Raw genomic sequence first — 13,396 nt, 5'->3', positions numbered from 1 at the left:
TTTTGGCACCTCAATAAAGATATTTGTCATATTTGAGTGTGGGATGACGCAGACTGAGATTGAAGTGGAGGCAATGATCACCAGGGGTGAGATATGTATATCAATTCCATCTGAATCTTTCCATCCGTATTTCTGAATCACATATACCAATACAGAAAACTTGTCTTTTTGCTTTGCTCCTAGAACTGGGTTTCAAAGCCAGCCACAAATAATAGACATGTCTTTTCATAGCTGGTGCTATTGAAACAACAAGCAAAGATAAATCAATTTTTCTTCACTTTTTTTTTTTTAATAATTCGATGTGGGATACTTTTTCCCTTTCTGTTTTCTTAACAATCACACTAACATAAAGGTAGCCTGTTGTTCTCTCCTACAATTCATGTTTTATAGTCCAGGAGCTTGAAATACTTTGTACACATGTTTTTATACGTATGTTTGTGTATGCATGTGTATATACAGGTGTATATATGCACAAACACATGCTCTCTCAATCATTCACTCATTTTTATCCTTTTCCTTCTCTCAAATATTATCATTTTCTGGTTTTAATGCCTTTTGAGCATTCAAGGAGCAGCAGTAACGTAAAGCATTCAGTGAAAGGGAGAGTGATGCTCTTAACACCATCAGGCAGGAAAAACATCGCAGCAAAGGTGATACCATACTTCCTTTCATATATGGTGGACTACATGAACCCTGTAGCTGCATGACTCTCTTCCCTGCTATATCATCTTCATACCGCTTGTCGCTATGTAACATTCATTTTAGAGGTAGGAAATTTGAGGCAATTTCTTTACTATTTTAAAGTGTTAGGGCCAAATCAGAAAAAAGCTGATTTTCTTTGTAGACTTCTTTGTGGCTACTGCAGATGCCCTCCTCACCTGTAGGAGAAAGCATTGACGTGTTTCTGAATCCCGTGCTCCCTGGAAAACGGAGTGGCATTGACTAGCTTTAGCCAAAGAGACAGCCACCTACAGCTTTTCAGCTACAGAGCAAGATGATGTGGCGTGACACATCCCCGTGTCAAAGAGCCTGTTCAGCCCCTGTGGTTAGTGTCAGAACAGTTCATGAAGAGAAGATTCTGAAAACTGGCATAGCAGTGGAGCAGTGAACTCTCCTGCAGTCACTGCCCACTTGGGGTGCTGGCAGGGAGGAAGCAAGGTGCTTAGATTTCACAGCTCTGACTTGAATGGCTGCTTGGGAGCGAAACCTGAAGCACAACAGGCATGAATTTCAGAAATGACAACCAACTCCATATCAAATAGAAAAGATTTTACTGAAGCTGATCAGTTTTGGTTTGGATTTCTGTCTGTTTGGTTTGGTTTTTTGTTGGGTTTTTTTTAAAACATTAGCTTTGCTATTATTTGGGCATAGTTTAGACAATTTTGGGGGCTTCCTCTGTAAGGTGAGAGGAAGGCCAAAAAAAAACCCCGAACCTAATATGACTTGATCTTTGATACTGTGTTGATAAACACTCAAGAAAATGCAGTAAGTAATCAGATATTGATTAGTACTCTGTACAGGAAGATAAGTAAAAACCTAAAGCTGGCATTAATTTTTGAGAACTGAGTAATCCCCCAGTAGGTGATCCTTCACTGCTGATTCAGGTAAGAGGCTGCCACTTTAACCAAGTCCCTAACTGTATTTTTTTTCTCCTTTTCCACGGTAGGTTATGTGTTCTGTATGTTACATCGCCTGCCCGAACAACATGACTGCACGTTTGACCACATGGGCCGTGGGCGTGAGGAAGCCATTATGAAAATGGTGAAACTGGATCGGAAAGTAGGGAGATCTTGCCAACGCATTGGTGAAGGATGTTCCTGAGTGCAAGACTGCAACCAAATGCTGTTCTCTTAGTTCACTAATGTTAGCCTTATTTAGGACAAAGTCAGCCAGACACCTTGTACTAGGCAAGTTTCAGACTACAGCCAATCAGTTTCCTTTCTTTAGCCAACCGTCCTGGTACTGTAGTTTAGGGGTTGATGGTGGTTGAAATTGATTTCTGGCTGGTTACTAAGGTGCCTGCTAGCCACCGTATAAAAATAAAACATGAAGAAATATTATTTTTGAGCATGGCTAGTGGATTTAAACAAAAACAAGAAAAATCCAAAGGCTTCTGTTATTGCTGGAGTCACTCTAAAAGCCTTACGCTGGAAACATTCCAGCTGCAGAGTTAAAACAAATAGTTGTATAGAAGCTGGTGTAAAAGTTTGCTATGCACATGGCTTTCAGACAAACTGTTTAATGTGCAGCCTTTCACCTCTTCACTGCTAGTGGATCCTGAGGAGGTGAAATACTACTTAAGAGCAGCAACTGCGGCTGCTTAAGCCCAGAAGACCTGACTGGTCACTCGTGCCTTCATCGCGTGTGGCTTTTGAGTTAGGCAGTGTCACCAGCATCAGGGATTCTGTTGGGGTAGGAACATCTTTCTGGTTCTTCCCAGGAAGCCAAAAAGAAAGGGGGACAGAGATTCTTATGAAAAATTTTTATATCTATCTTACTATAAAGAACCTATCAGGGTTGTTTTTTTGGGTTTTTTTTTGTTTCTTCTCAGTTAAATTATGATCTCACTTTAAAGCCAACTCCATCCCAGAGCAGTAAATGGTGCATACTTTTTACGTGGCATCCACAGAGATTCTACAAGTTGTGTGACCAGATTCCACATACCTTGAGCAGTGCAGCCGTTCCCACCGGCCAAAACCTGATTGGCTCTTGTTTGCCTTTTGCTAAGTGCAGGTATCTGATAATTGATCAAATAAGGCTAATTCACAGCACAGTAGCCATGGCTGGATTCTACAGACTGACTTTCTGTAGCTAGACTTATATATTGGGGGGGAAAAAAAAAAAAAGGACATTTTGTAGCAAACGGAATTCAGTAACAGTATTGGGGAACAACCGGTAAAACGCCCTTGATGAGACTGAGTTTGTGTTCCTCGCTTCCAGAGTGTCAAAGAGATAATCAAAGGGGCTGTAGCAGCCCTGGTTCTATGCAGCTGAAGGCTCTCATGAAAATCTCTGCCCGCATCTGTTGCAAAGCAAGTGTAGCAAGTGAATGTGAAAAGCATTACATGGAGTAGAATGGTTTGGATCTGCTTAGAGCTATGGTTCTGTATTATGGTATGTCACGTTGAGCTGAGCTGAACTGAACTGCGCCAGTCTTGTCAGTTGGGAAACAAAAAAAAGCAAACATAATAATTGGCATGTCTCCTGCTGCACACAGGTAAAAAGGATTTGTACTGATGTGGCCCAGCTTAATCCTGAGTGAATTTAGCTTCTTGGTCTATCAGTAAGGTGTTAACAATCAGGTAAATTTGTAAGAAAACCTGAGGGAGGGAAAGATTTTGTCTCATCTTCAAATACTGGGCAGATATAAAACATCAGAGGGGTGAAGTAACGTGTCACTTGAAAAACCCCGGCATTTTGGGAGTCATCCTCCATTCTACTCGTTACAGGTAACTAACTCCTTACAGGCCAAACTACGCTGTTACGTTGGTAGCCAGCTAGGAGCATTTAACAAGGAGACAACTAATTAAAAAAACAGAAGAATATATATGTCTTTCCACACACACACTCAGCATCTGACTGTATTAGCATTAATTAACCATAAAGCAAATCAGAAGAGTCCCATCATTATAAAATGCAAGCTAACCAAAAGGCAAGCGTTTTTTTTATTATAGTTATTATTCAAGAATATGAAACCAGCAGCAAAATCTTCTGTAATGTGCTGCATTTTCAGGAAGTGGTCCTGGTGAGAAGGACTGTCCAAGGATATTATTTACATTTGCTGTGAGGAGTTCAAAACAAACCGGATTTTGGCGGCTGCTGTGATACGCACTTTCTTTTCCTACAAAATCCTATCAGAACGTTTGATGGGCATTCTGATTGATACACAAGGCTTTTATGCATTAATACTGAAGATGCTATTTTGTTCTTCCTTAATATTCTCTTTAATCTCGTTACAAGTGCACAGATGGTTTCAAGGTGGCTCTTGAGAGAACACTACTTAAAGTTCATGTGAATTATGGACAATGTTCACTTTAAACAAAGTTGGGGAGGGGGTTGTTCCTTTGCAGTATCTGTTCTGTGAAGTTTGTTAAACGTAAAGAAAGCTTAAGTTCTTGTATCTTAAAAGAAGATCTTATTTAACCCTTTTGTGTTCTAGATTTACTTACACATGTAGCCTAGAGCTCAGTTTTAGTTTAACATTGTGAAAATATTAAAAAAATCTTGTAACTTTATTCTTTTTCCTCCTGCTAAAAAAAAAAAAAAATTAAACCAATCAGATTAAAGTTTGAATTCCTTTCTGCCTATTCCAACAGGTCTTGCTATTTTGCACCATTTCTGCTGCAAGTTCATGAATGAAATATGAATGGGGAAAATACCAGCTTTAGGCCAGTAACTTCAAGTTGAATTTACAGCTGGGGGAAGGTGGACAGTATTTTCTGCCAGGGGAGGATAGTATTTCAGCTGGTTTCAAATTTAGTGATTTATTTTGTAAGCAAATCTGGCTAAATCTAGTGTAGCCTGAGTATTGGTCAATTCAAATTTGAGGTGAGATATAGTAATCAAATAAACAAGTTGTTCATACTCAAGTCAAATGCATACTGTGCACTATATCATTGGCATCAAAGTTTTAAAATGTCTTAAATGTTCTGTTATACATTTTGACAGCTTCTGCACCTACAGTAGCTGTATTCCAAATCCTAATGGGCTGTATTCATAATGGACAAGTAGAGGAAAAACTATTGTTTCTTAAATCATTTAGATGCTAGAAACACAAGGTGACTTAAAAAACAATGGACTGTATTAGAGGGAGAGGGAATATCAAGGTGATTATTTCAAAACTGTTTTGAAAATTGTTTGGACTTGAAATCATACCTGATTCGTGGGACACATACACTGATTTTTTTCCTCAAATTAGAATGGTACTTTCGATTATAAAACTGTGTGTGATTCTTGAACACGATGGCTGTGTTATAGTAAAGGTAAGTTATGTAAAACAGCTCTGCCTCAAGTTTCAAACGTATAGCTCGGTGCAAGCCAAGGCTTCAAAGAAAAGTAAGACTTGCCTATGAAGGCTGCTAGGCCAGAGCTGGTCCTTAATTGCACTAGTTTCTGTTTTGAAGCAGTTTAGTGTCTTGAATGAGAAGCAACGTAACTGTAAAATGAGGTACTTGGCAACACCCTGAAAAGAGTCCTGGTGCAACTATAGCAGTCCAAAAGTTGTATTAACTGCTTTTATCTATTCCATGGAAGGTAAGAAATATGTTCAAAACTTGAATTTTGCATGACTTTTTTGAATGAATGCCAATCCCCTGGCCTCTTGAACACAACATTCTCTTTATATTTAACTTTGTACTTGTGCTGTTAGTTCATCCTACACCCATAGCAGTTCCTTCTGTGACTATGCTACAACTTAGGTCCAAATCTCAAAGGGATAAAAGCACTTTTTTAATCTTACAATGACTATTTCAGTACAAAAACTTGCCAGGGAAGAAAACTGATACTAACGGTGTCATAAAAATATAGATTTTATAGTAGATTCCAAGAAATACAGCAGTGGAATAACTGACAGCACCTGTGCTCACAGTTGATGTGTACACAGTTCGGAACCCAAACAAATGAGTTAACATTTTCTTTGGTGTAGAGTAGTTCCTGAAATTGTCAGTCATCAGTGGAACAGCAAAGAGAAGGTCTAATCAAAGTAATCACTTAATGTCACAATGAGATTATAGCCAATTTGTGCTGGAAATAATTTTGTATGCTCCTGGGAACTTTTATACCTAGAAAACAGATGGAAACATTGAAGACAAAACTCCTTAAAGTGAACTGCATTTGTTGGCACCAGTTGTTTATGTCATCACTCAAACACCTGATTAGAATTCTGCACACAGAACAAAACTAACAGAAGCAGTAGTAAGCTGTGGTTCAACACAAAAGCTGAAGGGGCAGGAGCTGCTGTAGAAGGACACAGCTCTCATGTAACCAGTTCATAATCTTATCCTTAGCTGTGTCTGTACAGACTTTGCTACACACAGGACCACACTGGAAAAACAGTGCATAAGATTAAACTGTTCAAAAGTATTCCCGGTGCACAGTTTACAGGTTGTACTTTTGTGCACTAGCGGGCTTTATCTCTCACTATCAGTAGCTTTTCCAGAACAAACTTTAATGCTGTTGGGAAGAGCCACTCTTCAATAACAGTTCTCAAAGACACCAGTGAGAAGGACGTCTTTTTCTTTCTCATCCTAGTCTTCATTCATTTTTCCTTTTTGTTGAGGCAGTCAGCATGTGAAGCTGGGCATTTGAAAGTAGTTCTGCTTGAATGTTGCTCTTTTTGGCTTTTCAGTACTCACCACAGGGGAAAAAAAGCATCAGCTTTGTTGTTGCAAGCCCCTGCACGTTAGTTCAAGCAGATTATAATATGGCTGGTGGTGTATAGAAGTGATAACCTCCTTGGGTATTTTACTACGGTGATGGGCTATTTCTTCCATTAACCGAAACTGAATGCAGACATGATTTACTTGTTCTGGATGCTAGGCTGTGGGTTTTTTGAACTTCAATTCTGTGATACTGTTCATGCACACCTTCCCATAAACTCTGCATGCAGCATCGGGAAAGAAGGCAGGAAAGCAGGAAGCAGAGGATGCAAATTGGCAAGTGCTTGGGGATCGCATCCACCTTCCTCTTCAAGTCAGCGCAGAGCAGAAAGTGGTAAAGAGGCAAATAATTACTTGCCCAACAGCATCAACTTTCTTGACTTGGTACTACAGAAGACTGTTTTGCTTTATCTTTCTGAATATACCTGCATAGAGTTTGTCTGAGTCAATTCTGCAACATATGTTATATGCAAAGAAATGAAATAGGACTGTCATAATTAGAAAACATTTTTGATGGATTATTTAGTAATAACTACATATTTTGCTACATGACCTTCCTATTTTGCAATATGCTGCTATTTTCTGTGGAAGAAAAACAAGCAGGACTTTGTAAGACTAACTGTAAATGATTTCAAATTCAATACGTGCATCTGAAGCATTAGGAAAAGATTACTGAAATTAGGTATAGTTTTTAAAGATGATGACTCCATCTTAACAAAAAGGTTTTGTTCTTCAGGTAGTAGCAAGTGTTGATGGCAATGGTTTAACTACACGCAGAATGTTCCTTTCTGACAGGTATCTGCAAAGCTAATAACATGCAATAGGATGCTGTGAGTTAATAACTTGTAGCACGGTGCAGTGACTGTGTAAGTACTGAGAATAAAATTATAGAGACCTACTCTTGTCTGTCGGCTCTCCCTTCACATGAAAGGACAGAAGATGGCACCCACTATTTCCTCGTTGCTTAGTCCCTTTTATTCTTTTCTGAGTTGCAGAACATTTTCCTTCCCTTTACAAAGTGTGCTCAGGGAGGATGGGAAACCACATTCTAACTAGAGTTCTAAACACTTCAGGGTTTTGTTTTTTTAAGAATAAAAAGATAAAAAAAGATTACATTTCTGAAAGCAAAGCGATGAGGTCATCTGCTATATGAGAGATGCAACACCAGACGGAGCTCTCTTTAGCGTTCTCAGAACACTTGAAAGTGGTGTGGGTTTTTTTTTTCTTAAATTGTTCAGTTTCTTTGCTTCAGAGTAGCAATCCTTAAAAAAAGGCATGGCATTGTATCAGCTTTTGAAAGGAAAGCCTGCATTATCAGCGCTTCTGCATTAAGAAAGCTAAAAGAAAGGCTCATTGTTAACTCCTGAAATGCTGTCTCAACTCTCTACTTTTCAAAGGAGCAAATAAATGCAAGACTCTTAGAAGTGGGAGAAGAGAATGTGAGCCCCCTGCTAGATAAGCTAAATTCAGAATTCATTCTTCATACTAGCAATAGTTTGACTTTTTTCCTCCTTCTTCTGCAGTGTTACAAGGATACCACCTTTGCTTTAAATTCCTGAAAGCTTTAGCTAGAACAGTTTCTGGAGACGTCTTTTAAAATACCACATTTCGCAGCAGCATCAGGGAGGAGGATGAACTCCAAGAATAAGTTAAATTTTAAGCTAACTACTGTTGGCTAACACAACTGTTCATGTCTACACTAGAGATTTAAAACATTTTTAGCTAGCCATCATTTTAAGTGATCCACCCATATCAGCTTTGCCTGAATCCTGTTCCTTTGGACAGTCTGTCATGTCTATGGCAGCCAGAGGTGTTACATTTATTCTGTCTGCATGCAGACTTTCCCCTTCATTACCCACCCTGTTTATCCAGATTAAAATACTAATCAGGTGAGCAGCAGTTAGTTATGAATTCTGAAGCTATCTTCAAGTCACACTGCACACTCCCTGTTTTCTCTTTCTGACTGTTTGGTCTCAGGCCTTCTTAAAAAGAATAGTTCCAAATGGATCTTTCTGTACGCAGACCGTACACATGCACACACACAGCTCTCCTGGGACATCAAACGGCTGAAGCAGAATTATGCTTCTGGCTAAAAGCAGCTTCCACTTTCTGCACACCCACATACATCTTGTCAGTGCTTGTCTTCTGGAGAAACGCAGCATGTCCCAGTATCTCAGTTTGCCTGTTTAATAGTAGCTGTAGTTTAATCATTATCAGCTACTATAGACTTGGTTCTGGAAGCACCATTATGCTCATTTGCAATTCCATTAAAAAAAAAAAAATACTTCCCCCCCAACAGCTGAGAAGTTGTAATGAATGCTCACAGTTGGGTCACTGGTATTTTTCACTAGTGTGTCTCATGCTGTTCCTAGGGCATGGCCCTCTGTGAAGGCTGTGTGCATGTGCCCAGGTGTGGGATCAGCCAGGTGATGCTCACCCTATTCCAGCAATACTTTGCCTCTGTTTGAGGCAGCAACTCCTGCTAAGTTATTGGGGGGCAGGGAAATATGTGTTATTTGAAACTTATGATCCGATACCTCTGTCAGCCTATATTCTAGCACTCACGCAGGCCTTCATTTCTCTACTCCCTGGCCTCTCTGCTGTAATCTCTCTGTCATCCCTTTTGCAAATTCTCCTTCATCAACTACAATGCCCCCCCCCCCCCAATCTGTCACATTCAAAGACAGAGTCTATGCGAAGACAACACGAGCGATAATCCCATGTAAAGGTATTGAGGCTTGTATTGCCAGTAGCTGTTTCCATCTGTAATGGAAATGGTATTTTTTAAAGTGTTAAATGACTGCTGCTGTTCAGTACATGAAATCCTCGAGCTGTCTTTATACACTGTAGCAAATAACATTAAGGCTGAGTTGTACTTCCAGGTCAAACCTCTTCTTCAATTGCTCTTAACTTTCTCTGGGGACTTTCTTAATACAAGGAACCTTCAGGCTAGCTTGATACTGCAGCCACTAGAGGTATGCCAGCAGTGTTCAGTAGTACCTCTGCAGGTACAGAATACCCCTCCAGACCAAGAATAAAAAAAACCTGCCTTTGTGCTGCCTTTAATTCTTCCTTTCTATTGTTATCCCAATGTTGTTATTCTGTGGATACAATATAAAGCTATCACTCATTTGCCAAGTAGTGCTCAATGTTTATCAGTCACACTGATGGATTTAAAATTATTAGCATGTGGTTGATACTATGGGTTGATTTTGTTGCTGTACATCAAGCTTCATGAAGACAATTCTCAACTGTTACAGCTACTGAAACAGGCAGATTTGATTGACGTAGGAACCACAGGTCAAGTAGACCCAAGTCAGACTTCTTACAGAGTTCAGAACCAGTTCTTTGCCTTTGCTGTTCCCAGTCTGGATAATAAAGGTAAAGCCAGTTCTGCTGCCTCAGCTGCATGCACATGCATGTTGTCCTCTGGCTTGGCAGCTGCCGCGGTGCTCTGCTGTTATCCCAAGCCCTGAAAGATCTCAGGATTCACAGACCCTATCATCTATGAGTCCATGAAGGCAATCAAATTGTATGTTGTACCTGCTCTTTCTAACCGCATTTGTTGCATGAAACAATAAAATTGTTTATAAGAGCTCTAATGCATTAAACAAGACAGTGCTGCTCTGTGACTGAATTGTGCTTTCTGGGGCGGCTTTCCTTCATCAGCTTTTGGCTGATAGCAGAGAGGTAGCGAAGGAAATTCAACAACAGCCTCTGGAACTTATATTGCTGCACAGGAACTGAAACAAGTGTTAGGCCCTATGCAGTTTGCGTATGTCCAGCAAGGCAGAAAGATTAATGCAGCTTTTACCCATGTATTTCACACCAGCCCTGATCCAGTCACTAACATCACCACAGCTCAGTTTTCCTTAGCCAACACTCAGCACTGCTCTCAAGGCAAGGCAAGGCAAGGCGGAGCAATTATTTTGAAAGCAGTCCAAAGATAAAACATATCAGATAGAGCTAAATATCTCCTATATGGATTACACAGTTTTGTGTAAAATGTACCAAAATAGAATTCTAATACTGAAATGTATTTCAAATACAACACTACATTGAGACTGGGGCATTAACAGCAGAAAGAACAAAAGGCAATAGGCTTCCCACACCATGTAATTCTTCACGGTAAGACAGTCTGACCCTTGCAGTTCTTACTGTTTATGGATTTCTTGGTGTAATTTTCTGTTTGAGAGAGCTTAACTGCAAGCTACAGTTTGTGGATACTGTGTAATTCCATTACTAGATAAGGGCTACTCCAAAGCGTATGAGTAAGAATGAAAGCATTAAGTCTTAGAATGGCTAATTTTTATCTTCTATTTTAGAGCATATGGCTAAGGTGTTGATCCCCTAAATACAGAAAAACAGAGAAATCTAAAGTAGTAAATTCTTTCAAAGAACTGTGTAAACTCTTCCTGCACAGAATTCATCAGCATGTTAATTCAGAGCTGCCAGGTAAATAGTCTTCAGTTTAGAAAAACCCCAATGACTTCAGCCAGAAGCACATTCTTCATGCCGTGCTTCTACTGCATACAAATTATTCAGTCTGCTCTCTGTGACTGCTGGGGCCCTGTCTACCAGCATAACCAGACACGCCAACTCTTGCAGTCCATGAAAGCAGCTGAACTTCAAAGGTTTGCAACAGATAAAGGGTTTACACGATGCTGTTCTAACCAGTCTTTTGTATTACCTCTGTTGGGATGAAGGCGTTATGGAGAAAGTGTAACAACTGCTTTTGTATTGGTCAGGCACCAAACAAACTAAGACTTAGTCAAACACCACAAAAAAACAAAACAAAACAAAACAAAAAAAACCCCACCCAAACAAACAAAAAAATGAAACAAAATGAAACAAACCAACAACAACATAAAATAAAAAAATCTTCCCTTCTCAAGGATGCAGAAGCTGGCTGCATTCTGTGAGTCACAGCAGGCCTAGGATGCTCCCAGGATAGTCTCACACAGAGGCATTATTTGATCAGAGATGACAGACTATGTAACCTTCACCTGCAGGCAGTCCAGCAATTTGTTCATGTAACTTGGCAAGGATAGAGGAGTAATACTGGGCTCTAAAGTACCCAGTCACCAAAATATATGTGAACACGGTAGCCAGCTCTGATACAGAGCTAGAGTCCAAACCCATGTACAAGAATCAAAGCTCTATTTGTGTATCTGGCCACACTGACTATGCCAAACCAGTAAAAGAAATGTCATTCCCAGTGGGACTGGCACACAAATTCCTCATCACACCAGAGTCATAGACAGGATCAAGGAGTTCAGGGTCCCTGGGCCAGGCTGAGACCTGTGCACCAACCTCTCTGCAGAGCACGGAGTACAAAACCTTGCTGCTGTGGACAGAAGTCACTGGGAAATTTCCTGCACCATCTTCGGTAGCCAGGTAAGAGAGAAGGGCAGTGGTGTGTAAGACACTGACAGGACAGTGTGTGCAGCTCTGGAGCTAGCGAGGCTTCTCCTGGATTAGTTCCATGCTCTGCCTCTGCATCATTGGCCACCGCCTGCCTGCACTCTGCAGACCCTCCAGCAGCAGGAAAGGGCTCAAGACCTGCTCTGTGATAACATCCACCCACTTTCTCTCCTCAGACAAGTGGCAGATCAACACTGTGGTGAATGCTAGATCCAAAGCGCTAGAGGAGAAGGGAAAAGAGTTGAACTCCCCATACCACCCTGGACTGCTGAAGTCCATGGTGAAACCTTCCCTCTCCCCGTCCCTCAGGTCTCATTCGAGGCAAGCAAAGATCAGGGAAGGGACACACATGCTCTGCACAAGCCTCTTTCCTACATCCCACCAACTCCTGTCCAAAGTTGCAGTGGTGACTTTGGTATTTGATGGTACTGGAGGCTTGGTGAAGGTGGAGGGGGGAAGCAAGACTTGGGTGGAACGTCCCCCCAGAAAGCAACAGGGGAAATGGCTTTGCTGGTTTTTAGGATTAGCGCTAACCAGCCGCTCTTGGAAGCCAGGCTGAAAGCAGACTCTAGCAGTTCATTTAGCAAACTCACAGTGCCCTTCTTATATCTTGGACACAGAGCTTGCTGTAGAAGCGAGTTTTAGCTACTGACCCAAGCTGTGGGTGCAACAAGACCAAACTTCCTCAGGAACAGAAACAGTAGATCTCTCTGCCACAGTTTCATTCTGTGTTTGTTCAAGATGAGCCCTGCATCAGTGACTGCACAATGCCAACATATAACATATCTGACTCCACGCTGAACTAATGTTTTGGCTCAGTATTTGATTTTCACAAGAAATGAAAAACAAATAGACATGGAAGATTACTGAAAGGACAGGTCACTAGCTGGGGTGAGTGGGCTCTACACTAGACTGACTTCTTCTTACAAGACATTTAAGTTTCCTGAGGTTAGCTGGAATAATATTCTTCTCGTTCTTGCGCTAAGAGGGTGTTTGATTTTGCTTGCAATGTTGCAAACGTGGCTGTTGCCTCCCCAAGATATTTGCCCTTTTTGAAAGGGATCAAAGTATGCCATTATATTGGTAAAGCTCTGAAATACTTGTAAAAAAAAAGTTACATAAAGACTATCAAGAGGCTGTCTGTCAGTATTAATTTCAGAATAGCATAAAGATCCTTTTCTACCATAAAAAGCTGCCTGTGTGTAGGAGAAAGGGTCACACACTTATGTATTCTACTAAGTATAAGTAAAGCCAGTATGTGTCTCCTGAAGGAGGACATGAACAAAGTAAACCCAGAAGCTGAAGGTCAGGGTTTAAAGGACTTTCCTTTCATTTAAGTTTTAGCAGCCTTGAAAGCTGCTAAAAGTTCTCCCCATCTCATATGGCTACCTCTTCCGTAGATCAGGTCTTTGGTAGCGATACAGTTTCACATCTATATTTATGTAATGATCAATGGGCAAAATTTATTGAACTGCAGCGTTTAGCAGCTGAGAAGCAAGAGCTGTATCAAATAACTGTGAAGGCTTCTGGTATCTGGCTGAAATGAAACTTGTTCCTAGATAAACAAGCAGCTCCTTCAGTTCAACCATTAAGAT

The 13,396-nt window shown here is 40.6% G+C and overlaps 1 protein-coding gene across 1 annotated transcript in view; it reads left to right on the top strand.

Moving 5' to 3' along the window:
* The window catches only part of ZFAND3 (zinc finger, AN1-type domain 3), an 80,703-nt gene extending 76,396 nt beyond the window's left edge, over nt 1–4,307 (top strand). The window contains exon 6 of the mRNA XM_010072409.1: nt 1,667–4,307. Within this exon, the coding sequence (XP_010070711.1) occupies nt 1,667–1,821 (155 nt within the window). The 3' untranslated portion in view covers nt 1,822–4,307. The remainder of the gene's footprint in view (nt 1–1,666) is intronic.
* Nucleotides 4,308–13,396: the final 9,089 nt, after the last annotated feature.

The sequence above is a fragment of the Pterocles gutturalis genome, unplaced genomic scaffold, assembly GCF_000699245.1.
Source record: "Pterocles gutturalis isolate BGI_N339 unplaced genomic scaffold, ASM69924v1 scaffold7312, whole genome shotgun sequence".
Lineage (NCBI taxonomy): Eukaryota > Metazoa > Chordata > Aves > Pterocliformes > Pteroclidae > Pterocles > Pterocles gutturalis.
The sequence above is the reverse complement of the archived record's forward strand: the minus strand, read 5'-3'. Positions and strand labels throughout refer to the sequence as shown.